General features: G+C 33.6%; 5 protein-coding genes across 6 annotated transcripts; 1 reads left to right on the forward strand and 4 right to left on the reverse strand.

The window, feature by feature from the left end:
* Positions 1-625: 625 nt before the first annotated feature.
* Positions 626-2,588, reverse strand: LOC116031873 (40S ribosomal protein S12-like). The gene is made up of 5 exons (XM_031274209.1): positions 2,536-2,588; positions 1,913-1,953; positions 1,136-1,427; positions 939-1,004; positions 626-858 (listed from the first exon to the last, which is right to left on the reverse strand). Exons 2-5 carry the CDS (start codon positions 1,918-1,920, stop codon positions 799-801), a joined length of 426 nt encoding a protein of 141 aa, XP_031130069.1. The 5' UTR covers positions 1,921-1,953; positions 2,536-2,588; the 3' UTR covers positions 626-798.
* A 3,929-nt stretch (positions 2,589-6,517) lies between these two features.
* Positions 6,518-8,239, forward strand: LOC116031500 (probable CCR4-associated factor 1 homolog 6). The gene is made up of 2 exons (XM_031273726.1): positions 6,518-6,889; positions 7,105-8,239. The coding sequence occupies exon 2, from the start codon at positions 7,242-7,244 to the stop codon at positions 8,043-8,045; it is 804 nt and encodes a 267-aa protein (XP_031129586.1). The 5' UTR covers positions 6,518-6,889; positions 7,105-7,241; the 3' UTR covers positions 8,046-8,239.
* Positions 8,240-10,776: 2,537 nt separating this feature from the next.
* Positions 10,777-14,422, reverse strand: LOC116031642 (uncharacterized protein At2g39795, mitochondrial-like). Of its 2 annotated transcripts, none has more exons than XM_031273899.1 (4): positions 14,086-14,422; positions 13,103-13,327; positions 11,893-12,221; positions 10,777-11,438 (listed from the first exon to the last, which is right to left on the reverse strand). In XM_031273899.1, exons 2-4 carry the CDS (start codon positions 13,292-13,294, stop codon positions 11,276-11,278), a joined length of 684 nt encoding a protein of 227 aa, XP_031129759.1. In that variant the 5' UTR covers positions 13,295-13,327; positions 14,086-14,422; the 3' UTR covers positions 10,777-11,275. The 2 variants fall into 2 exon arrangements, with proteins under 2 accessions (XP_031129759.1, XP_031129758.1); XM_031273898.1 differs by having other exon boundaries at positions 13,103-13,309; positions 14,086-14,421.
* Positions 14,423-16,553: 2,131 nt separating this feature from the next.
* LOC116032796 lies at positions 16,554-19,126 on the reverse strand. The gene is made up of 4 exons (XM_031275513.1): positions 18,800-19,126; positions 17,887-17,936; positions 17,754-17,806; positions 16,554-17,271 (listed from the first exon to the last, which is right to left on the reverse strand). The coding sequence occupies exons 1-4, from the start codon at positions 19,051-19,053 to the stop codon at positions 16,915-16,917; spliced, it is 714 nt and encodes a 237-aa protein (XP_031131373.1). The 5' UTR covers positions 19,054-19,126; the 3' UTR covers positions 16,554-16,914.
* Positions 19,127-19,704: 578 nt separating this feature from the next.
* Positions 19,705-23,417, reverse strand: LOC116031506 (DCN1-like protein 4). The gene is made up of 10 exons (XM_031273732.1): positions 23,201-23,417; positions 22,289-22,373; positions 21,873-21,947; positions 21,757-21,793; positions 21,506-21,589; positions 21,317-21,377; positions 20,897-21,003; positions 20,443-20,508; positions 20,028-20,183; positions 19,705-19,939 (listed from the first exon to the last, which is right to left on the reverse strand). Exons 1-9 carry the CDS (start codon positions 23,238-23,240, stop codon positions 20,088-20,090), a joined length of 651 nt encoding a protein of 216 aa, XP_031129592.1. The 5' UTR covers positions 23,241-23,417; the 3' UTR covers positions 19,705-19,939; positions 20,028-20,087.
* Positions 23,418-23,715: the final 298 nt, after the last annotated feature.

A 23,715-nucleotide genomic window follows, 5' to 3' on the forward strand; every position in this document is an offset into this window, starting at 1 on the left:
CTTATGATGGCTCTTTGGGTGTTAACTCAAAGGATCAAGTTGTAATCTTCTTACGATGGCTCTTTAGGTGTTAACTCAAAGGATCAAGTTGTAATCTTCTTACTTATGGCTCTTTGGGTGTTAACTCAAAGGATCAAGTTGTAATCTTCTTACGATGGCTCTTTGGGTGTTCATCATATATTAACTCAAAGGATCTACTTAGTCGTGATTTCTGTTTGGACTACTTTTGACTTAGTTTTTATCTGTTGTTTTCTTATCATGTAGAATTAAGTCTATATTATTGCTTTTGGTAGACTATTTTACCTCTATGTAGAGAGACAAATAATTCGCAGACTTTTGCCCCTGATAGTTGGTAAAGGCAACTCCAAATGCAGCCATATCAAATATTCTCTTGGACAGTTCCCTATGGCATATTTGTTGCCGAGGGTTCAATATAATCACACATACACATTATAACCGTAGACTTCGTCCCAACTTTGAAGATTTGAAGACTGAGTATAGCTTAAGATGGGTAAACTCTACATACAGTTTATAACTATCATCAAAATTGAAGACAATTAGAACTCTCATTGATAGGAATGAGCAAACAAGTTAGGTTAAAAGGCTGAGAGGCAAACACCAAACATACAATGCAATGGAGCAATAAAATTTAAGTGTAATCATCAAAACCCACAAATATTATTGGTCAATGGTGCTCGAACTATAAATAGATTCTTAGGAAGTCTCAAACAAAATGCCAAATTGGCCATCACTATAGATAATCTGCAAACGAGTCTACAACTACAAAGCCAGTACTAGTCAGTGAGATTTCACATACTCCTGAACAACATGGAGACCTTCGGTTTCCTCTCCAAAATCCTGCAGAGTATCCAAAAGTTATCACACGAATGCAATGCGATATTATAAACATACAATGTAGTAGGAGATTCGCGGCTAACCTTCACAACAACACAAGAACATCCGACCACCTTCCTAGCTTTCCCCTCAGAATCAATCTTGCACAGCTGTTCAAGTGAATAAATAATTAAGAACTAATTCAAGATAACTCAAGCATTCAGTCTGAAAAGTGTTTCTCTACTCTGCACTTTTATCTTGGAAAAAGATTAGTTGATAAAAAAAAAAGCATCCTACTTACACCGGCCCACTCTCCAAGTGTCTTTGCACTAGGAACTGTAATTAGGTTCACATTGTGGTCAGTACAAAGTGCTTTGACCAACTTAACATAATCTGGCTGATCGCAGTCCTCTGCCAACACACACAATTGGGCAGCATGCTTCTCAATCACTTTGGCACCTTGATGAAGACCTCGAGCCAACCCACCATGGGCCAATGATTTCCTCAATACAAGCTGCAATGCTGTCATTGCATCCATGGGCTCACCGAGAGCCGGAGCAGGAGCAGGTGCCTCAGCAGCAACATTCTCTTCACTGCAAGGAAGAGGAGATAGATTAATCAGAAAAGGAGTGAATATTAGCTAGTAATATGAATATACTAGAGGTCAAAGAAATGGAGATGATAAAAAAAATTCATTTGAAACATGATAGATTGGAAAACAAATCCAATTGATCCTAAACACTTAGAAGAAAGCACAGTGCAAATTTTTATTTTTTTTGGAAGTGTGCAAAAAATTTAGTACAAGGAAAATGTCAGATAAGAATATGATCAGAAAGCTTCATTTTGGACTAAGCATTCGCCTATAATTTTCTGAACTATGTGCAAGAACCAGATATATGCACATCCATCATATTTCATAGGAAAAGACAATGGAAATAGAACAATGTCACCCATGTCTATTCAACGAAGAAAGCAAATTATCATAACATCCTAATCAAGTGAGCTTAATATCAAAAGCTAAATAAATTAAAGAAAGATGCAATAGCATTCTTACAGTAATAAGAATCACATTACATACCCTGACATTTTATCTTGTTATTTCAGTTCTTTGCCTTGGTCCTGCAAGGAGAAAAAGAAGTCAAGAGAAGCAACATAAAAATGTTGAAAGCATCTATCAAATTAGACAGCCCAGAACTTAGAAAAAATAGTAAATATCATACCTATCTATCAATCTATCTATAATTGTTTAAAGACTTCAAAAAATAATAACTTTAAAAAGGGGGATGGACTAGCAAAACAAAATTTCTGAATGCAACAATCACTAGCCTTGATGCTTGAAACAACCACAAAACACAGAGGAGTATGACACAGATAGCCAGTAGCCTTACCACTTCCGTTTTTCGAGCTGTATAATATTAATAGCATTTAACATGAAGGTTAATAGTTCACAATACTTCATAGCAATGATCTAGTTTTGCTAGTCTCTCTCCCACTACTTAAACCTCTTATTGTCTATATATAATTCAGATATTTTTTTTTAAATATATATATATAGTTCCAGTTTAAGCCTTTATAACCAGATCAAATTATGTAAAATTGAGCTCGCTTATTCAACATAGGAAAAATTACTAGAAATAAGCATAGAAATAAGACATGTATTGTATAGATAGCATAGAAGATTAGAGACGGGTGATGGTGTACCTGTAATGAATGCACTGAAGAAACTGTGAGCGAGCAAGGACGAGGAAGACGAGATATATACTAATTATATAAACCCTAAAATTAGGGCAGTACATAGGGATGTCAAATGGGCCCCAACTCAATGGGTTGGCCCAATAAGCCCTAAAAATTATAGAGCTAAAACTTTAAAAAAAAAAGTTTGACCCAATAAAAAATTAAAGTAATTGGGCTCCAAAACAACAGTTAATGACAATAGAACCTTCCAACAAATAAAATAAGAGCAAATACTAATTTTGGTCCCACGACTATTAGCAAAATGACAATTTTGGTTTACATTTTTAATTTCTATCAATTTTAATTTCACCACTATTATTTTAATACCAATTTTGGTCCCACAATTACTATTTTAGTGCTAAAATTCATCGCGTCGGTCACCCATTCGTTTAAAACGTGCCGAAATCTAAGATTTTTAAAGATATTTTCCTTTTTCAACTCAATATTCCAATTTGAACATGAATAAAGAGATTTAACCTCTAAGATCGATCACAATTCATAGTTATCCTCCTCAAATTAAGGTAAAATGAGGAGGAAAACTATGAATTTTGATCAATCTTTTTTTTTTTTAGGACTTAATTCATACTCAAATTGAGATATTAAGTTGAAAATGATAAAAATATCCTTAACAATTTTATATTTTTGCACATTTAAAACAGATGGTGACCAGCGCGATGAATTTTGGCACTAAAACAATAGTCGTGGATGAAAATTGGTATTAAAACAATAGTTGTGGACCAAAATTGGTAGAAATTAAACATGTAGACCAAAATTGTCATTTTATTAATAGTCGTGGGACTAAATTTGGTATTTGCTTAATAAAATAAATAATTTTGATTGTTGATTGTGAATTTGTGGCATTTTTTTTTGAACTTTAATGTTGATTGTGAATTTGCGGCATGTGAATTATGATTATGTTTGAACTTGTTAATGCTTGATTATGTTTTTAAATTGAAATTTGAAAATAATGATTTGAATTGAAATTAATTATTAAATATAATTTATTTTGAATTAACTATAAATAATTATAATATTTGAGAGTTTACTTATGTATTTTATAATGACTATTTTATAGGTTAATTCTTTTTCAATAATTTGTAAGAACCATTTTTGTTGTTTCTATTTTTATTATTCACCCCTATATATACACTATCCACCTTATTATCAAACATACCGGATTTGTTTAATACAACATAAAGGATTTAACTTTGTAAAATATTTGCCAAGGACCTTGTGGTCCAGTGGCATCAAACCTTTCCCTTTATACGGGAGGTGGTGGGTTTGAGCCTCAGTGGCGGTAATACGAACAGATACTGCATTGTAATACAGTGAGTACTATTCAAAAAAAATAGTACCAGTGCGATGCACGAATATATTTTATATATATATAAAGTTTACATTTATTTGAAATTATAAGATTTGTATATTAGTGTTTAATATATTTACTTGAAAATTATATGTTTAATTTCCTATATGGGTAGGAAAATTTATAATAAATTCCAATATAAATTAAGTCGTTTTTATGATTAGTATGTGGTAATTAAAGAGTATATATTATTCTTAATTATTATCATGCCAATTATGATTTCAATGTAATATGAATAATTATGGTAATTAAGGAGTATATATATATTATTTTTAATAAAATAATATGTATATGTTTAATTTCATTTAATTATGTCTGTAATATGTGTATGTTTAATTTTCTTTAATTATGTTCGTAATATGTGTACCATTAATTTTCTTAATTGATTAGATAAAATTTATATTACGGAAAGTATATAAAAAAAAGTTAATAAAAGTATAATGTGTGAATTAATTTCTTAATTACCATATTTATTAAGATTTTATTCAAAAGTAACTATTAGCATATCTAATCTAAAAACATAATAAGTGTCAATCAAAGTTATATCCTTGATTTATGTCCCACTTTTTTTATGTTAATAAATATATACATTTTGCTTTAAATGTTGTACACTTCAATGTTATTAGACAAAATTGTCCCTACTACATTCTTGTTATATACAACTACCCTTACACCGTTACTTTTTAACCCCATCATTATTACCATACATCTATATCTATCATATCTTTTTCCTATTCTTTAATTATCATTTTATTAAAATCATTATATAATTAATTTAATTGTTGATTATATTTTAATTAAATTTCTATTACTGGGCGTTTGGTTGGAGGGAAGGAATTAGGTGGAAAAATAATTACAATTTTATGGAAAAAGAATAATGCGGGAATAAAGTGGGAGTTTAAATTCCAGTGTTTGGTTGGCAAGAATAAAATTACTGGGAATTTCAATTCCAATGTTTGGTATACATGGGAATTGAGAGGGAATAAGTAGTATAAAGTCTAAAATGCCCTTAGTTATTATTATTATTATTATTATTATTATTATTATTATTATTATTATTATTATTTATAATTGACAAATTGTTAGAGTTGTTGCATATAAAGAATGTAAATTTTGAAGAGTTCTGCATATAAAGAATTCAAATGAACATAAACGAAAATTGTTGTATATAAACAATGCATATAAATAATTTCAAATTTTGAATAGTTGTTGCATATAAAGATTAAATGAACATACACAAAGAGCAGTCGAAGAATAATACACGCTATAATTTAAAAGGGAGGGTCAACCATCAATTTTAAGTTGAAAAATAGAGGGGTAATTTTGTCTCAAGATGATCTTTTTTTCTTCCTAAAATCCATGGAATTAAAATCCCATGGGGGGCCATGGGATTCTAATTCCATGAAAATGAGGGAATTAGAAATCCCTAGTTTAAGAAAAAAGATTAAATAAATTAATAAAAATTTAAAATATTATACATTCCAAAGATATTAAAAGGTAGTTTCTCGCTTCAATTTGCTAGGTAATGGGTTATTTGAGTACTTTCATTGTCAACAAATCTCCTAAGTAGTTAATATGATTGGTTTCAAACTATTCTTTTTTATTTTTTTCATGGTATTAAAGAAATAGATATGTATCATTTTTTTGTGTAACTACTAATTTATTTAATTCAATAAGAGTAAAATAGAGCGATTCCTCTTCAATTTGTTGGGTTATTTGAGTACTCTCTTTGTCAACCAATCCCCAAGTAGTTAATATAATTAGCTTCAAATTATTTTAAATTTTTTTTCATAGTATTAACTATTAATAAAATACTTGGTAAATAAATATATAACATTATTTTGTACTATAACTTTGATATTTAATTACAAGATATTGTAAAAATAAGATAATGGACAATGTAATGAATATCAATTGATAAATTTGAATGTAAAGAATCTTTGCATGAGAGAAAATAAAGACAATATAACTAATGAAATTATTTCTCTTATTTAATTTAATTTTTTGATAATGAATAATTTTTTCAAATAAAGGTATTGTAGACACATAATTCTAAATTAAAGAAATACATATGTATCAATTTTTGTTGTAGCTACTAATTTATTTAATTTAATAAGAGTAAATAGAGTGAGAAACTTAATTATGTCAAATTTGATTAAGATGATGTTCGAACCTAAGATCTTTCTTATAGAAATTAATGGGTAAGTTAAAAGTTAACGGAATATTATCGGAGAAGAGAATATTTAACGGATAATCATAAAAGTATGGTTAAATTAGGTAATCTCTATTAATAATATTAATCTGAATTATTAATATTGATTAAATAATTCATCTGAACCATCCATTTGATTAAATAATTTGACTGCCATTTTTTATACCCATTTTAGGCCTAACTCTCTTTGTCTCTTATTAGTATAGTAGAAGTAGATAGTAGATATATAAAATGAGATAGGATAGTATTTGATTTGAAGTATCAAAATCCACATATATTTGAATTATTATTTTTTACCAATAAATGTTTATATGAAACGTACCCAACAAAAATCCATGCCTATAAAGTGGCTTTCTATCTTAATATAAACTTTTTCGAAATCTTTGATCTCCTTCTCCGAATCTCTCCCTGTTGTTTCTCAGACGGAAAAACAAAAATTGCAGAAAATCTAAAGGAAATATTTAAAAATTAGAAAGTTCTTCGCATAATTGAAGGAGGTGAACAAGGAAGGGGGACCCATCCGCGTTCACCCCGATGACTCCGAATCTGTATTTCTATAGATAGGAAGATAGTAATTATCAATTAATACACCATAGGGTTTTTTGTTTTTTTCTTTTTTAATAACCCAAATTCATATTCTTCATGCTTATCTTTGCCAAATTCATATTCTTTTTTATTACATCCGTTTCCTCCATCAATACGTCGATTTACGGTTCAGAGTCGGCATCTTTATTGAGTAGAAGGTAAGATTCGATTTTTTGTTGGGTTCATTTTTGTTTCTGTTAATTTGTATTGTTTTTTTTTTAATGGATGAATTATTCGTGGCGGTAGATTTTCATTTTGATCAATTTTGAGTTTTGTTTGTTTGTGTATGGATGTTTTATACATATTGTGGAAAATATTTGGTGGGATTGTATATTGTTGATCAGATTTATTGTTATTGTTTATTTTGTTGCAGATCTGTTTTGAATTTGAAGCATTTTGGATATATCCGTATTCAGATGCTGTACAGTCGTAAAAAAATTTTTGTGATTCATTAGGAGTTTTTAGTGATTTGAGTAGGGTTGTTGAAGGTGTTTTGGTGTTTGTGGGGAGATGTCTCTTTTGTCCAAAGACGATTCCATTCATATTCGAGAAGTTTGGGATGATAATCTTGAAGAAGAGTTTGCTCTCATCCGTGAAATAGTTGATAGTTATCCATACATAGCCATGGACACAGAGTTTCCGGGCGTTGTGCTCCGGCCTGTGGGAAATTTCAAGAGCAGCTATGATTACCATTATCAGACCCTAAAGGACAATGTGGACATGTTGAGGCTGATTCAGCTAGGGCTCACTTTCTTTGATGAGAAGGGGAACTTGCCAAAGTGTGGAACTGATAAGTACTGCATTTGGCAATTCAATTTCCGGGAATTCAATCCCAACGAGGATGTTTTTGCCATTGATTCAATCGAGTTGTTGCGCCAGAGTGGCATCAATTTTGAAAAGAACATCGACAAAGGTATTAGTGCTAAACGCTTTGGGGAGCTCCTAATGTCTTCAGGGATTGTGCTGAATGATAACGTGCACTGGGTTACCTTTCACAGTGGATATGATTTCGGGTACTTGCTCAAGGTCTTAACATGCCACTCATTGCCAGATACGCAGGTCGGGTTCTTTACCTTGATCAACCTTTACTTCCCAGTTCTTTATGATATTAAGTATTTGATGAAGTTCTGCAATAGTCTTCATGGTGGGTTGAACAAGCTTGCAGAGTTGCTGGAGGTTGAGAGAGTTGGTATCTGCCACCAGGCCGGTTCAGATAGCCTTCTCACAGCTTGTACCTTCAGAAAGTTGAAAGAGAACTTCTTTAGTGGCTCGTTAGAGAAGTATACTGGTGTCTTGTACGGTCTACAGTTTTAGGTATTCAGAATAGACAGAATAGTATTATATGAAAGAAACTATAAAAACTATGAACCAAAAAAAAAAACAAAAAAGGGAGACAGGAATAGAAATCTATGGATTTACGTGTGTGCTTGTTGATGCCACACTTCTTTGTATACTCTCAATGAAAAAGTTTGTTTTTTATTTATGAAATCATATGCATTATATCACAATTTCTGCCCTTCATATTTACTACAATGTGAATTGTGCTGCCAAAAAAATTACCATTTATGCTTTTGGTTCTTTCATTTGATTATTACTTGCTCTTGATTAGAAGGCTATATTGATATTCTACTGGAAATTATTGTTGTTAATTTTCTGGCTTTATACTTGTGGACAGTTAACAGCTTTTAGACATATAGTTGGACCTGGTGAGGGGAAGTTATCACTGGTGAATTAATCTGAGAAAGGTATTAGCGCTAAACGCTTTGGGGAGCTCCTAATGTCTTTGGGTATGGTGACATTGGGCATCAACTGTTGGAAGGTAAGGTGACACTTAAATGCTTTGGGGAGCTCCTGTTGGAAGGTAAGGTGACACTTAAATGCTTTGGGGAGCTCCTAATGGAAGGTAAGGTGACACTTAAATGCTTTGGGGAGCTCCTAATGTCTTTGGGTATGGTGACATTGGGCATCAACTGTTGGAAGGTGTCTTTGGGTATGGTGACATTGGGCATCAACTGTTGGAAGGTAAGGTGACACTTAAATGCTTTGGGGAGCTCCTAATGGAAGGTAAGGTGACACTTAAATGCTTTGGGGAGCTCCTAATGTCTTTGGGTATGGTGACATTGGGCATCAACTGTTGGAAGGTGTCTTTGGGTATGGTGACATTGGGCATCAACTGTTGGAAGGTTAGGTGACACTTAAACGCTTTGGGGAGCTCCTAATGTCTTTGGGTATGGTGACATTGGGCATCAACTGTTGGAAGGTAAGGTGACACTTAAATGCTTTGGGGAGCTCCTAATGTCTTTGGGTATGGTGACATTGGGCATCAACTGTTGGAAGGTAAGGTGACACTTAAACGGTCTTGAGTTATTGCAACATAATGTGAGTAGAAACTGGGAGATTGTTATCCGAATTGAGGTGTATGTTAACCATATCGTTTGCATGGTGTGTTTGTAATGGATTTGCTTTATTATCATTGCAGTTTTCTGTTCAATATGGCAATATTTGCTTGATATTTTTTTTTTCTTCTGTCCTCTTCTTCAGTTTTCTATGTTAGGAGCTTTGTTTTTTGTGGTTTGATACTAGAGTTGCATCTTTCCGGGAAAGGTTTTTTTTTTTTTTTTTTTTTTTTTAAATTTTCCTGCTTAGAGCTTATGGCAAATTATTGCATGGACCATGGTTCACACAGCTGTGTGGACCAAAAATAAAAAGTACATTATTTTTGTATTGAAGGTACATTATTTTTGTACTGTAGATACATTATTTGATAGTATCTATCAAATAATGTACCTTCAGTACAAAAATAATGTACCCTAAAATAATGTACTTACAGTACAAAAATAATGTACCTTCAGTACAAAAATAATGTACTTTTTATTTTTGGTCCACACAGCTGTGTGGACCATGGTCCATGCAGTAATGATTGAGAGCTTATTGGTGCCTCCAAAACTAGGCATAACATGGTTTTTAAGTTTTTAACTAGGTTCTTTAGAGTATATAATTGAATGATAACTTTATATATCAATTAAAAGTCTAAGCTGATAGTTGAATTGTACATTTATGTTTATATATTATATGTTCAACATATCCTCTTATGTGTGCGGGGCTTATTACTTTTTCATAATCTGCATACAACACGTGGGTCATAGTCTCTTAGTCTCTTTTTAGTTTTTATCTATTGCCTCTTCCATGGGGTTTACTTTGATATCAAATTGAATGATGTGTAATTCAATCTCAATTAAAAGTTTAAGCGAATAGTTGGATTGCACATTTATGTTTATATATTGACCTTGTTTGACAGTCAACCGTTAGCGTTTGTTAGCAGTTTGTGGAGAGATGTTTGGTAAAACGCTACTCAGAACAACCGATTACCAAACTAAAACATTAGCGTTTGGATTCGGTCAAATTGCTAACACGACCAAATTTACGAAAGTCTGGTTAAAACACGGCCAATACAAACAAGGTGATTGTATGCGCAACATAGGTAGTAGACAATTTGGCTGAGTTTTTGATATGCACCCATTCCACTTTATTCACACAAAAAAAAGGAATGAATACAAAAATGGAAATCAGGCAAATCAGAATGCACGGGAGAAAGCTTAAAATAGTGATTAGACAAGAATAAATCAGAAACACAATCATATCCTTTTTTATATTTATTTATTTCTTTGCACTATAAATTGAAACCCCTAGGTGAGATGAAGACATCAAATCTTCTATCCTCAGTCTGACATCAAATCTTCTATCCTCAGTCTTTAAGTTTTAGTAGCTAGGCAAGAGGAAAAAAAAAACAAAAGAACCAACTAAACATGACTTTTAACACTTTAAGCAAGCTTTCCCCCTAAATTGGATATTTATAAAACTGTTTTTCAGGTAGGAATCCAGCTCATACTTCAAAAGAGGAAACGTAAAAACATACAACTAAGATTAAACCCAAACCCAAATTACTAACATAATATAGATAACAACTTTAACCACCATACGACACAATTAATGTTTAATTTTTAATTTGAATAGATATAGCAGCTAACATAAACAACAGTAGATCTATCCCAATTACCAACATACAAACTCTTGCTATGATCAATCAAAATGCGCCTGTAAGCCGAAAAGCCAGAGCTTCAAACATTTCTTTTCTCACAATCAAACATTAAAAACCAGATAGGTCACACAATCAACAAGAGAAACTGCTAACACCTAAGCCAACATCTTTCTCTCTCAACTATGTATGCCCGCATTAGAGACCAGGAAAATGTAAGAATCTAAATGAAAATTTCCAAAGCACAAGAAATCAATTTTCAATATGAATAAATGCTGAGCAGCATTGTTTTCTCCTCTTCTTCAAATTAATGATCTACCTTGCTCTTATACACCACAACACCAAGCCTTCTTCTTGAAATATGTAATAAATCTGAAAGGATGTATACCTTAGCTTAGTTTCTCTGTCATCTAATCTGTTATCATGTTTCCTAGTGCCATGTGTACTGTTCCACAGTGAAAATAAGGGTGTGGAAAAGCAAAAACACTAACTAAAATGCACTATTCCCCTATTTCCTCTCTAAGATAGAAGTGATCTTTGCTATCCAACGGACATATTCAATTTTATCTTTGTTCTTCATGTATTGGTGCAAGAATACAGCAAGGTCATCGTCGATTCCCCGAGTCTCTAGGAAATCATAAAGCTCATCCTGCAGTTTATCATCCAGTTCCCTTGAACATAAAAAGAATCAAGCAATTAGACCATAATCTCGTTGCATTTAACTATACAAGTGCTCCTCTCAACAAGAGAAAACAAAAACAAAAATACAAAACAAATGAGAGTCATGAATGACATAGTGAAGTTTTTCATAAATTCACCTAAAGTATAGAAATAGTAGTCCAATCAATTGGCAAAATTGATCTCAAGAATAGCTTTTATGATTATGGCTTCGAACACATTTTCAAATGTTGGTTATCACCTTGGTCTCAAGAATGAAACCTCATTTTCGCCTTCAAATATGCTTGCAAATGCATGCTCATGTCAAGTAACAAAGCTTTAAGAATATGATTCCAAAGATATCCCACAACCAAATGGTTAGCAGCCAGACAGGACTAAATTTTAAATTGTAAGATAAGAGCATTTAGCAAGTTGAGAAGTGCAGTAAATTTTATGGGAGATGCATACTTAAAACGAGGCCCTGTATAATGCTGAGCTGCAATTGGACCATGCCCGCGCATTACAACTTTGTGAATCTCAATGCTGTCTGGCCATGCTGTGCAAACAAACTCCAGCACATCATTGCCTTCTCCCTTAAAGATATCAACAATCATTGTAAGATGAAGATACACTTCATCTTCTTTAGAAGAACCGCCACTCTTTTTTACAGGAACGGATCGATCGAACATGGTTACATCAATTTTGATCTCTTCTTTCTCTCCAAATTTCTTATTCAGTCTAATCCATTGCTCTCCTGCCCTTTTATCAATCGTAAATGATTCAAATTCAGGGACAGACTGCAATTTTAAAACAAAGTTAACTTCAAAAGTGGGCAATATCCATATACACTTAAAATCATCAGCACAACATGCAAGTGACCCTACGAAAACATGTTTTAGGCTTCTAGCATCATACAGAAAAAGGACTATACTTAACATGTAATTGAAGAAGCCTGACTTAGAGCAACACCAACAATGATTTTTTTTTTTTGAGTTTTTGTTAGAATTTAACCTTGTTGGATGAGAGAGGAGAGAGTGTGTGTTTTTGGTTCCTGCAAATGAGAGTTTTTGGTTCAGTTTTTGCGAAAACAAAAAAAAAAAAAAAAAAAAGGTTCTGCATCCGCGACAGATTTATTTTTTACCCTGCTTTTTTAAGAAATAATAATTATTTTCTACTTTTTCCCCCCTGTCCCTCCCTCTATCCTTGTTGGCACCCAAAAACCCAACAAATGTGGTTTCTCTTAGGAAAACTAATTAGATTTGTCAATGGGCACTAGTTGAACATGGAAATCAGAAATTTTTTGTTTTCTCCTCATTGTAGTTTAGTCAAATACTGAAAATCCAACATTATACATACTTTCAGCCACCAGAAAAGAAAGAAAATGCACCAAAATGAAATGAAAAAGTTATGCTCCAGAAATCAAGTCTACCTCTTCCACAAAAGCAATTATTTAGGATATTTCATAGCTTGCTGTGAAAAGTGGAAATTAACATTCCTAAACGAGCCCAAAAATAAATAAATAAAAATCAAAGGACTAAGAAATGGTCATGCTTGTCAAAGGCACAAAAGTTTCTTAACACTGAACTCAAATTTGAAGAAATTAAACTGAAAAAATAAAAAATAAAAAAATACATATAACTTGATTAAGGGTCTGGGTGCAACGGGGAAGAAAAAGTACCTTAGAGATAGGGGAGCGTTCGATTTCATATTCAACCTCATTTCGGAGTAGTTTGAGCATTTTGCCTTCAAAAGCTTCCTTACGCATTTCCGATATGTAATTTCTGGTGGGTGTTGAGATTGCTGAACTAAGTTGCTGTAGAAGTCTCTGGGCCGTTCCTCGCAATGGTCTGAGAATTAAGTGAGGCGCCATTGCAGCTGTGGTAAACTACAAAAACCCAATACCCTATTGAGGTTTTATAACTCCAAATTGCTACTATAAATATTAAAAACTGATGTTTCCAAACATGAATTATAAAAACAAATAAAATTTAGAATCCAAAATAAAATATAAAACTTCTACTCAAACCATAAAAAGATTAGTGACCAAGAAATAAACATAAAATTGCTGTCCAAACTTCAAATATTCAAAGTCCAAAGCACTAAAAATAAGTTCACATTAACTACAAGAATAGTGCAACAACAATAGCCCGTTCAAATCAAAGAAAGATATGCCCAAGAAGAATGGAAACACTGAGCAAAAGATTATTTCACCAATTCACCCATGATATTGACATATTATTGCTAAGGAATACTCAGCCTACCAAGGGGTAAGCTTCGGTGGTTATTTCGGTTAATAACCCACCAATACCCAAAAAACAGAAAGCTTTTCTGAAGCCTCATAACCTACGGACTATACACACATAACCGTTATTTTGTTATTTCGGTAACCGAAATCCGCCATTGTTTACAATCCAGAATAAATAACAAATGTAAAGTACAATAAATTACACTACATTAAATTATACTATTACATGCCTGGGTACAATAAATAAATGGTTCAAAATCAAAACACAATCCAAAATTCAAAACTGTAGCCCTGGACAGACACTGGAGGAACCGAGCAAATCTATAATTTTGTTAATAAAATTCGTGTGAATTTTTTTTATATAATTCGAAGTGCACAAATACTTAATACGGAGTAAAAATTAGTCTACGACTTACCTTTGATTATTGAACTTGACTCGTGTGAACGCCGAGTGGGCGAGCAGTGAGGGCGTGAGTGCGTCTCCAACTCGTATTAGATTCGTAGAAAATGTAGAGAGTGAGAGTCAAAGAAGAACTAAGGAATAGACTAAGAGAGCACGAGATGATTGAGGAGAGGCTAGGGTTTGTTGGAGAAAATTAGAGAAACAGAGACTGAGATTAGTACATACAGAGTTCTGCATTCTGCTTCATTGCTTCTATTGTTCCCGTTCGAGAGAGAAGATCAGAACTCAGAAGGGTTCGAGAGAGAAGGATTCTACAGAGTTCTACAAAAGACTACAAATGTTTAATAGAATAATTGAGACTGGGGAGGTAGGGCATTTCAGGGTTGATATGCCGAAAGTACACCTTGCAAGGTGGACTGGGTCTACATTCACATACACTATACTCTACTTTCACATACATTATACCCTACATTCACAATTTGTAAACTTCACATTCACACATTACAAGATTATATGTTTAGTAACTAATCTCTACATTCACATACATTATACTCTACATTCACAATTTGTAAATTTTACATTCACACATTCAAAACTCTATATTCACAAGTCTTATACTCCACATTCACAACTTGAGAACTCCACATTACAAGGCTACAAGTTGCTAGAACTTTTAACTCTATTACAGATTCACACATACATAACTCTACATTCACGATTTCTATACTCTATATTCACAATTTGAAACCTCCACATTCACACATTTCTGGCAACTCTACATTCACACAATCATAAATCTACATTTACGATTTCTATATTCTATATTCACACTTTGAAACCTCTACATTCACACATTTTTGGTTTTGGACAACTCTATATTCAGTAATATGTTTACTAAATTAAAAAAAAAGACAAAAACGACGTAGTTTTGGACCCAGGTCCACAACATAATTTGCCGCATTTCAGCAATAAGCATTAGGCAGAAACCATTTGGCCCTAAAGAAATAAGAATTAAACGAAATGGCCCATATGTCTAGTGAATAATGTACTCTAAAAAAAAATTATTTTATGTATAAAAATAATGTACTTTTAGTATATTAAAAATGTATTTTTTATTTATGATTCACATAACTGTGTGGATCATGGTCATGCAATACTTTTTACAGGGTGGGACAGGCTATGGTCTAAAGTCTAAACCCTTATTAATGGCTTTATATATACATATAGCTTACGAGTAATGAGATAAATCGTGAGCCAAATATTTTTAAACTCAAATTCGATTCAAGTTCATATTTAATCAAGTTAGAAGTAAATTTTGATTGAATAACACTCACAAATGGCTCTAGTCCGTGCATCTACATCTGATGGGAGTTTTTGGAATAGTGTTTGTTGAGGTGGAAGGAAGAGAAATGGAGAGAGAAAGTATTGAGATCAGCCTGCAAGAATCCTAATATTGGAACAGTAACTTTGTACTTTGCATGCTCCAAGGCTTCTCGCGTCAGTGCGTCAGGCGCAACTAATGCGCCTAGCGGGTGCGGTGCAATGGGCGCGTCAGCCGCGGCTGACCATCCAATTTTTTTATTTTTTTTTTTTGGTTTTAAAAGATTTAATTCTATTTTTGGTCATAGATTTATATGTGACAATTCACTTTTAGTCCTTTTTTATTAGAACATTCACTTTTGGTCCTAATATTATTGTGACATGACCATTTTTGGTCCTTTATCAACAAATCAGTTCAAATATCGTAAAATACAAGGACATTTCGGTGCTCAATTATGAATGTTTTCAAAAAAAAATAAATATAAAAAAATATACCGGTTCAACATACTTTGTATAAAAAAGATTGAAATGTAATGTCTTTGTATTTAACGATATTTCAACGATTTTGTTGCCGAAGGACTAAAATTGGTCATGCTATAATAATACTAAGACCAAATGAGGATGTTCTAATAAAAAAGGACTAAAAGTGGATCTGTAATAGATTACTTTAGAAAATATTTTTTTTTTTTGAGAACAACTTTAGAAAATGTTAAATGGATGAAAATGCCAAATTCATGGAAATGTGTACAGATTGTGGTTAGTTAATATTATGAGTATGTGATAATAATATGTTTGGTTGGATTTTATCTTTTATACCATATAATCATTTTACTTTAATACTCCCATACATTTAATAATAATAATAATAATAATAATAAGTACGGAGTATGTTAAAATATGAATGCGTATTAAGTTTGCCTAAGCTTAATTTGTTTAAATATTACTCAACAAAAAACTTAGATGGCTTTCCTTAGAACCATCGCATTTTTTATTTTTTTTTGTAATAAAAAAATCACTCATCTCAAAGTTTGGAAAAAAAAAAAAGTTGAGATGTTTGGCCTATCGAATTTGAGAACATCCATTTTACAGGAATTGTTTGATGACCATTTCTGAAAGAGACTAGTAGAAGAGAGCATCCCATCTCAGTGAAGAAACATGGACTTGAAGAAAACTATTAGTAGGCAAACTTTCTTTCTTTGAAGTTTCAACTTACCAAAAATTGAATTGCCCATGCAACAAATACCACAAAATCAAGACCATAACATATCAATGTATCATATAAACCATGAAAAAAAAAAAAAGAAAAAAAAAAGCCTGCATATCTCACCTTATCAGTAAGTTGCTACCTTGATAAATTATCTGATCTCATGAACTATTTTCGAGCAGTACTGATTAATGATCTTCTAGATACTCCTTTTGGCCAATTATAAGCATCCTATAATTCAATAACACATAAGTAGGGAACCTGTCAGCTTTTAGGATGATGAGAGGATCATCCATTTAGGTTGTGCTGCTGCTCAGGCTATGATGATGCATCAGTCTTTCCTTGACTAGGACCTACTGTTCTTTCCCGAGAAGTCTTCGTGTTTGGATAGTCTTTCGCATCAGAATTGCCTGCTTGTGGGCTCTTACTTGTGTTGCTTTCTCCAGATATTGGCTGTTTATCCTGACTACCAATCTTTGGGCCTTTTCCAATTGCATCAGGTGACTCTTTTCTTGATTCGACCACTATTTCATTTACTGCCTCCTCCAACTTATCCAATCTCGTTTTCAACTCTGAGAGCTGTGGTTCAGATGCTTCTTCTTTTTCTACCTCGGCCATTTCTTCCATTTCTTTCGCTTTTGCTTCTTCTTCGGCTTGCTTTTTCACTTCCACTTCCTGAATTGGGAATTTGAACAACAGAATTAATTAAGGACCAGTCATAGTGCAAAGACTTTAAAAGCCTTTCCTGCTACATTGAGAGTTTTTGCCATTCAGGTACAAGAGGTTTTAAAAAACTATGCATCTTGCATTTTAAAGACATTTCTATATAGTTTGACTAGGAACTAGGTTCATGGATACAATGGAAGTCATTCGTTAAGATAAAGGCGATGCAAATACTAAAATTCCAGCACTTCTACTCGCACTGTATTTACACCTTGTCAAACAAAATGTTAACGAATTCAAGTTTTTAATTCTGAGAGTGGTTAGAAATATGAAGGTTTTCATCTCAAGAGAGGAAGGAGGTTCAGATTGTTACATTCTAGATGTTCACTGGACACTGATACTGATAGTGCATATATAGATGAACCCGACATATTTCACAAAGAGGAGGAGGGAGTTAGGAAGAAGGAAAGTATTCAAACGGGAAGTTTTATTACCGCTTCCATTCTTCTGATCTCATAGCGAGCATATTGAGCCACCAAATATACAGCTGTTACAAGATATATGATATTCAGATTGTAGCTCCAAAGAACATATGTAAAGCATTCTAAATATGTGAATTAGAGGTACCCAGTGAAGGCAGGCAGGCAAAGAAGAGTTGTACCAGATGGAAATCCAGCCTGATCATCATAAAATTAAATAATATTATAAGAAATGCAACATAACTTGAATAAAAACACCACTCGCAACAAAAAAAGAATATAGTAAGGCCTTTGTTATAAAAATTGCGCCCATAAGTCGAGGGGGTTACAGCCCTAGGCTACTTTTAGTCGGCCCGCTAGGCGGCCTTGGTGTCTAACTCGGCCGAGTCGACGTTCAACTCGACCGAGTGTTTTTTTTCTTAAATTCCCTTGCCTATACGTCGTCACCCACTCGTTGCTCCTCTTTCATATTCCTCGGTACTCAGCTAATAGTCTAACATATCTAGCTGATTAGTTTGAGAAATTATAATAGTCTAACAGCTCACAACCTACTGCCTCTTTTTTTTTTTTTTTTTTTTTTCTTTCTTTCTTTCTTTTAATAATTACTCAGCCGCCTAGCCGCTAGGCGTCCAACTAGCGCCTAGTGCCTTCTGAACCATTGAACCATTGAGTAAGGCCACAATCACACAACATACACATTAAGATTCAATTCACAGGTCATTCTAAGTCTTTAATCTTAAAGGTGAATGCAGATTCAGTGCATTGGTAACATGAGGCCGCTCTTATTACCACAACAGATGTCTTGTCTTCTTCTTTGCTCTTTGCTCTACATGTTCATTCCTATGAAGCTAAGCTTAATTCTTTCAAAAGAAGAGAGAAATACACTAAATCAAACAGCTAAAACATCTTCCACTGAATGTGCTCTCATGTAAACCGACATAACAGATACAAGAATGGCAGGCAAGAACTCATGGAAGCCGTAAATGTTCACACAAGTAAGCAATCGAATAGGGAAGTAGTGTTCGATAAAATGCCTAAAAGAAAGTTCGCGACAAGAGTACCCGAATTTCTTCTTCTCGGGAGGCTCTGTGAAGAGGATTTTAGCGGCCGACATGAAATTAAGGTTTTCCAGCTCCTTGTACGCATCATATCGAGTCAACGAAGAAGAAGAAGAAGAAGAAGAAGGATCTAATACTTCTTTGCTGTTGTTGTTGGCGGGCGGCTTGTTGCTGCTGCAAAAGGATCGTGTTAGGACGGGTCGGAATTTCCCTGAGATTCGCGCCAAAATGGTTTTACCGGCGAGCATCATTCCCATCCACCCAGCAACACATCACCGGCGGCGAGAGAACCTTCAGAGTGCGATTCAGAGATCAGTGTTTAGTACTTAGTAGCCGTTGAGGTGTTATTTTTTTCCATTTTCCATTCTATATATATACAAATTCCTCCACATTTTGGCTATTTGGTTGGATGAGTTACAATTCAATTACAACACAATTTTTTGGCCACCTAAATTACCATATTTGATTTAAGAGAATTGCAATTTTACATAATTGTAATTTTCTTATTTTGTTGAATTGCAATTCATACCAGTTCTTAATTATTATTAGTATTATTATTAAATAAGGACATTTTAATTTTTATACCAGTTCTTTCTTTCTTATTCCCAATAATTTTATTTCTCCTTACCAAACAAAGATGATCAATTAGGTGAAATATATATAATTTTTGTATTCTAAGTTACACCTTCAGTTACTGTAACACGTCTTAATGGAACCCCAAAATCTGGATCTTTGTAATGTGATTTATTCTCCTATGTAGTTTGTGAATTAGGATCTTTATAATGTGATTTACCCTCCTGTTTAGTTTGTGAGTTATTACACAGTATACACTCTAATGACAACTTTTTTAAATCAAAGATCATGGGCACCCAAATTTTGGGTCATTGTGAAAGGACTATAGTACAATATGGATCTATAAGAATAGGTTTATTGGTTGTGTACACAAACAAACCAGTAAAGATCAATACACAATCATATTATATCAACAATACAAGTCCATAAATAGGATATTCAACTTCATTTTACATCTCAGTGCTGACAAGAAATACAGAAGCAAAAGAGGTTACAGCATTTTAACAATCAACATGCAAAAGCAAGAAGAACAGATGAATGGTGGTATCAAACATGCGTTTAAGTTGAATCCTGCAAGGATGTTGGATTGGTATCAGTTCATTGTTCTGAAACAAAATTGGTTGCTGAAAGTTGATAATAAGGGAATAGAGGCTGGTACCAATTTTCATCCATTAGCCTCTGTGAGGCAAAGATATTTAGTTTCTGAATAGCAATTCACCTAGCCCTGATTTGCTCTCACCCAGTCCACAAAGTTGTCTAGGACCAATGGCCAAGCAAGCTCTGGATCGTAATTGCTAAAATCTGGGAAACTTATCTGTTCAAATGGAGAAGCCTCATTATTGAAAGCTAGACAGCCATAAATGCTATGAACCATACCACAAAGGCCAAGTGCCCGAGTTTGTATAAGAAGCACTAGTAACCAAAAGTATTCATCTAGTAGAAAGAAGGGGGTTCGGGGTGTAACATAGTAGGAAGCTACAACCCTTTCTAGACAGTAGGTCTGAATTCAAATTCCACTGCCCTTCTCCCCCATCAGACATACCAAAATAAGGGTAAGAGAAGTGAAGCATTACCTCATTGCAAAATCTATAAAATCCCATCCACTGATCCATGTTTATGACCTTATACTCGCTCTGTGTCTGACAATAATAATCAAGCACCAATACAATATCATTAAGCAATATGACATATTATCACTAATTCACTTAGTATAGAATCTCTCTCAAAACAAAATGGTCCCAATACTTAAAAGGTACCATTGTGCATCGGAAAACACAGCTAGTCTGGGCATCTGGCAACCTAGTACTAAATCACAGTCCATATCATTTAGGCAATACCAGATAAGGAATTTAGCTTGAGCTAAAATAAGCATCAACATGCATGTACACACTCGCGCACACATGTATATATCAATCCTAAATAACCATCAGAAATCTGACAATGTCACACCAGTTTGGAAACTGAAAAGGTCTCCACCTATACAAAGGAAAAGATAACGGAAGGAATCACCATTGAGAGATAACTAACCTGTAAGTACTGGACAAATGCACCAACTTGGGGGCAAAAATAGGGCCCCAAAACAAGATCGAGCAACACACAGATGCTCTCGATGTCTATGCTCTTCTGCTTCTCCTCTAGAAACCAAGAGGGAAAAAGAAAAGATGTTTAGTAGCATACAAGAAGACAAGACAACAATTAACCAGTTGCCTGTCTAAAGTTGTCATAAATGGTAAAGTGGAAACTAAAAAAGAATTATGTGAGAAAATAAGGTAAGAGCTGGAACTTTTTTGTCTTCAATTCTATAATTTTACCAATTACCATCCCATGTTGTTTACCTTGTGCAGTTTGTTCTGGTTAAAACACAATCTAAATTAAAGAGCATTTAACTACCAAGTAAACATTAAGAGGTTGTAAAGAAGTGTTATGCGGATTATAGAAATGCCATACCAGTTAAGCAATATCGAAACGAGTAGGCATAAAAGTCCACAAAGTTTGATGGTCTTCTGACCTTCAACATACAGAAAGTGGGGAAAATAAATAAGGAATAAGAGGAAAGGGTTCAGAGTTCATCAAGCAGCATAAAATCAAGTCAGAGGGCTTAACATAAGTGGAAATGAAACCCTTGAAAGGTGGTACCTCCTTCTCAAGTTCTGGAAGTGCTTTCTTTATTTTTTGTATTGTGTCAGCTCTTAGTGCTTTAAGTGCTTTTCGCCATTCCTCCTAATAAAAGAAAATAGGATGAGTATACTTTGGACCAGGAAAATAAAGAAACAAAGAGAAAATTAAGTGCCGAGAAATTATCATTTTGTAAAGACAATAAAGCTGGTTAGAGAAACTGTAATGATTAATAGATAATAAGCAAGTGCAAGTAATGGTCTCCTGATTACCAGAGTAAAATATCCTTGCTTTTCAGCTTGCATTTTCCTGAAATGCGAGGGATTAGTATTAAACCACAAAACATACACAAAGTTTGTGAAAGTCCTACTTTTAGAGTGAAAGTTACCAAGCAAGCATTAGGATTCGAACATCAGTGTGGTCCACTTCCAAATCTGAACAGAGAGACTCAATACCTTCAGGGCTGTTTAAGGGAAAAATTATACATTAGATATGAACAACAAATTTAACATAAAAATAGCAGTAGAACCATTAGATGCATGCAACATGTTGGATGAAATTAGGTAGTAGGTACTGTAAAAACTATCAACCCGTGGAAGCAAGATAAATAGTTGAAAAGATTTCAATGTTATTTTAAATTTTGGCTTTAAGCAAAATTTTCTTCGGACAAAGACCTCCATGGTATTGGTTTAAAACTAGAAATCTAGAATCCAATTAACCTCACTGATTCTACAATAAAAGAATTTGTAAGACAATTTAAGTGTCTTTGATCAATTACATGTACAAAAGAATGGGTAAACTTACTCAATTACACCAGACAAATTATTAGCATAGGTATAAAAGACCTGATCAATTCGTTCTAACTCTTTACTTGCTGCTTTACCTGAAGCTGGACAGATGGAAATCACGTGAGAGAGTGTAATACCCTTTAAGCAATGATGTGTTTGCCATAGCAAGTAAATAAAATAGAGAACCAATGCAAAAACATCAAAAGCAAAAGTTAGTGTAATCTCTATCAAGAACAGTATATCTAACTAGTTGTAATGAACATCTTCTTGAGCCTGGCACTAACGTTTTCCTTTAACATTTTCAATTCTTAGACAAGAAATATCTTAAACACATTACACATCTCTAAGCAAACCCCATCTATCATATGAATCTCTTTCTATCCTATCATTTAATAGCAGCTTATTATTGATCCTAGCAACATGATTTAAAAGTATGCTAGCGAATTCATGTTTCCACTAAAAATACTAACCATTGTATGCTAACCTCAAACTCCAGAACTAAAGGATTGACACAATGCATCCAAGTATTCAACTGCCATACAAACTTCTTTTATTGTAAAAGGGAACTACGCAGAACTCTGAGCAATCAATTTCTAAATTTAGCAAAACAAAATTCCTATTCTGAGTCTAGTGGCATAAATTTCAAGCATTAATTATCGTTTCAATCCGAATTCAAGGGCTGAAATCCATATCTGATTAACGCCATCCACAGCTCTTTAATAGTCTCAAAGGCCGAAAACAATAAGAAACAATACTAATCGCTTATAGAGGTAGCAACTTTCAACTATTCAAAATTTGATATAAAGACAGCAACTTAAAGTCGAATTGCTCGAAAACCGATCCGCTACGAATGAATGAAACGCAATCACATAAACCAGAGAAAAGCTAAAGTAATTTTGGCAATGACAGAGGTAACCGGAAAAATTACCAGAGCGAAAGAGATCCACAGCTGATGATGCACGAGGCATCTTTGAAGAACTGGCCACTCAGAGCAGGAAAGTCTGATGATCAGATGACGAGAGGAGAAGATCCTCCGAGCGACCAATGCTAAAACGTCGTCGCTCCAGAGTTTCCACTGACTCCCCGTCTCCGAGCGCCAAGTTCTACCCAAGTCCCAAGGCAAGAAGATTATTTGGCCTTTTTCTTTAAAAATAAAAACTAAACAAAAAATGATAAACGTAGTCTACTTCCTATATGCCACAAGTTCTGATTTTATTAAAATGAAAATAAAATATAAAAATTATAATTTACTCTTTTATATGAAGTTGCTGTATGGTCACCTCCACCTCTTGGTATGGTAAAATGTAACATTGATGCTTCTTTATTGCATGATAATGTGGGTTTTGGTGCAGTCATACGTGATCACTTTGGTCATTTTGTGGCTGCCTTCAGTGGTCTTCTACCTTGTGCGAAAGATCCTTATCTTGCGGAGACAATGGCAGT

This window comes from Ipomoea triloba, chromosome 10, assembly GCF_003576645.1.
Source record: "Ipomoea triloba cultivar NCNSP0323 chromosome 10, ASM357664v1".
Classification (NCBI taxonomy): Eukaryota; Viridiplantae; Streptophyta; class Magnoliopsida; order Solanales; family Convolvulaceae; genus Ipomoea; species Ipomoea triloba.

Coding starts and splice junctions, on each gene's coding strand:
- LOC116031506 (XM_031273732.1), bottom strand. CDS start 23,240: ATGCCTCGTGCATCATCAGCTGTGGATCTCTTTCGCTCTG. Junction 22,374..23,200: donor TGTGGATCTCTTTCGCTCTG/GTAATTTTTCCG, acceptor CCATCTGTCCAG/CTTCAGGTAAAGCAGCAAGT. Junction 21,948..22,288: donor AATTTGTCTGGTGTAATTGA/GTAAGTTTACCC, acceptor TCCCTTAAACAG/CCCTGAAGGTATTGAGTCTC.
- LOC116032796 (XM_031275513.1), bottom strand. CDS start 19,053: ATGGGAATGATGCTCGCCGGTAAAACCATTTTGGCGCGAATCTCAGGG. Junction 17,937..18,799: donor CCCGAGAAGAAGAAATTCGG/GTACTCTTGTCG, acceptor TATGATGATCAG/GCTGGATTTCCATCTGGTAC. Junction 17,807..17,886: donor TGCCTGCCTGCCTTCACTGG/GTACCTCTAATT, acceptor ATCTTGTAACAG/CTGTATATTTGGTGGCTCAA.
- LOC116031500 (XM_031273726.1), top strand. CDS start 7,242: ATGTCTCTTTTGTCCAAAGACGATTCCATTCATATTCGAGAAGTTTGG.
- LOC116031873 (XM_031274209.1), bottom strand. Junction 1,005..1,135: donor CACTTGGAGAGTGGGCCGGT/GTAAGTAGGATG, acceptor TCACTTGAACAG/CTGTGCAAGATTGATTCTGA. Junction 859..938: donor GTTCTTGTGTTGTTGTGAAG/GTTAGCCGCGAA, acceptor GATACTCTGCAG/GATTTTGGAGAGGAAACCGA.
- LOC116031642 (XM_031273899.1), bottom strand. CDS start 13,294: ATGGCGCCTCACTTAATTCTCAGACCATTGCGAGGAACGGCCCAGAGA. Junction 12,222..13,102: donor AACGCTCCCCTATCTCTAAG/GTACTTTTTCTT, acceptor TTAAAATTGCAG/TCTGTCCCTGAATTTGAATC. Junction 11,439..11,892: donor TATACAGGGCCTCGTTTTAA/GTATGCATCTCC, acceptor TTTATGTTCAAG/GGAACTGGATGATAAACTGC.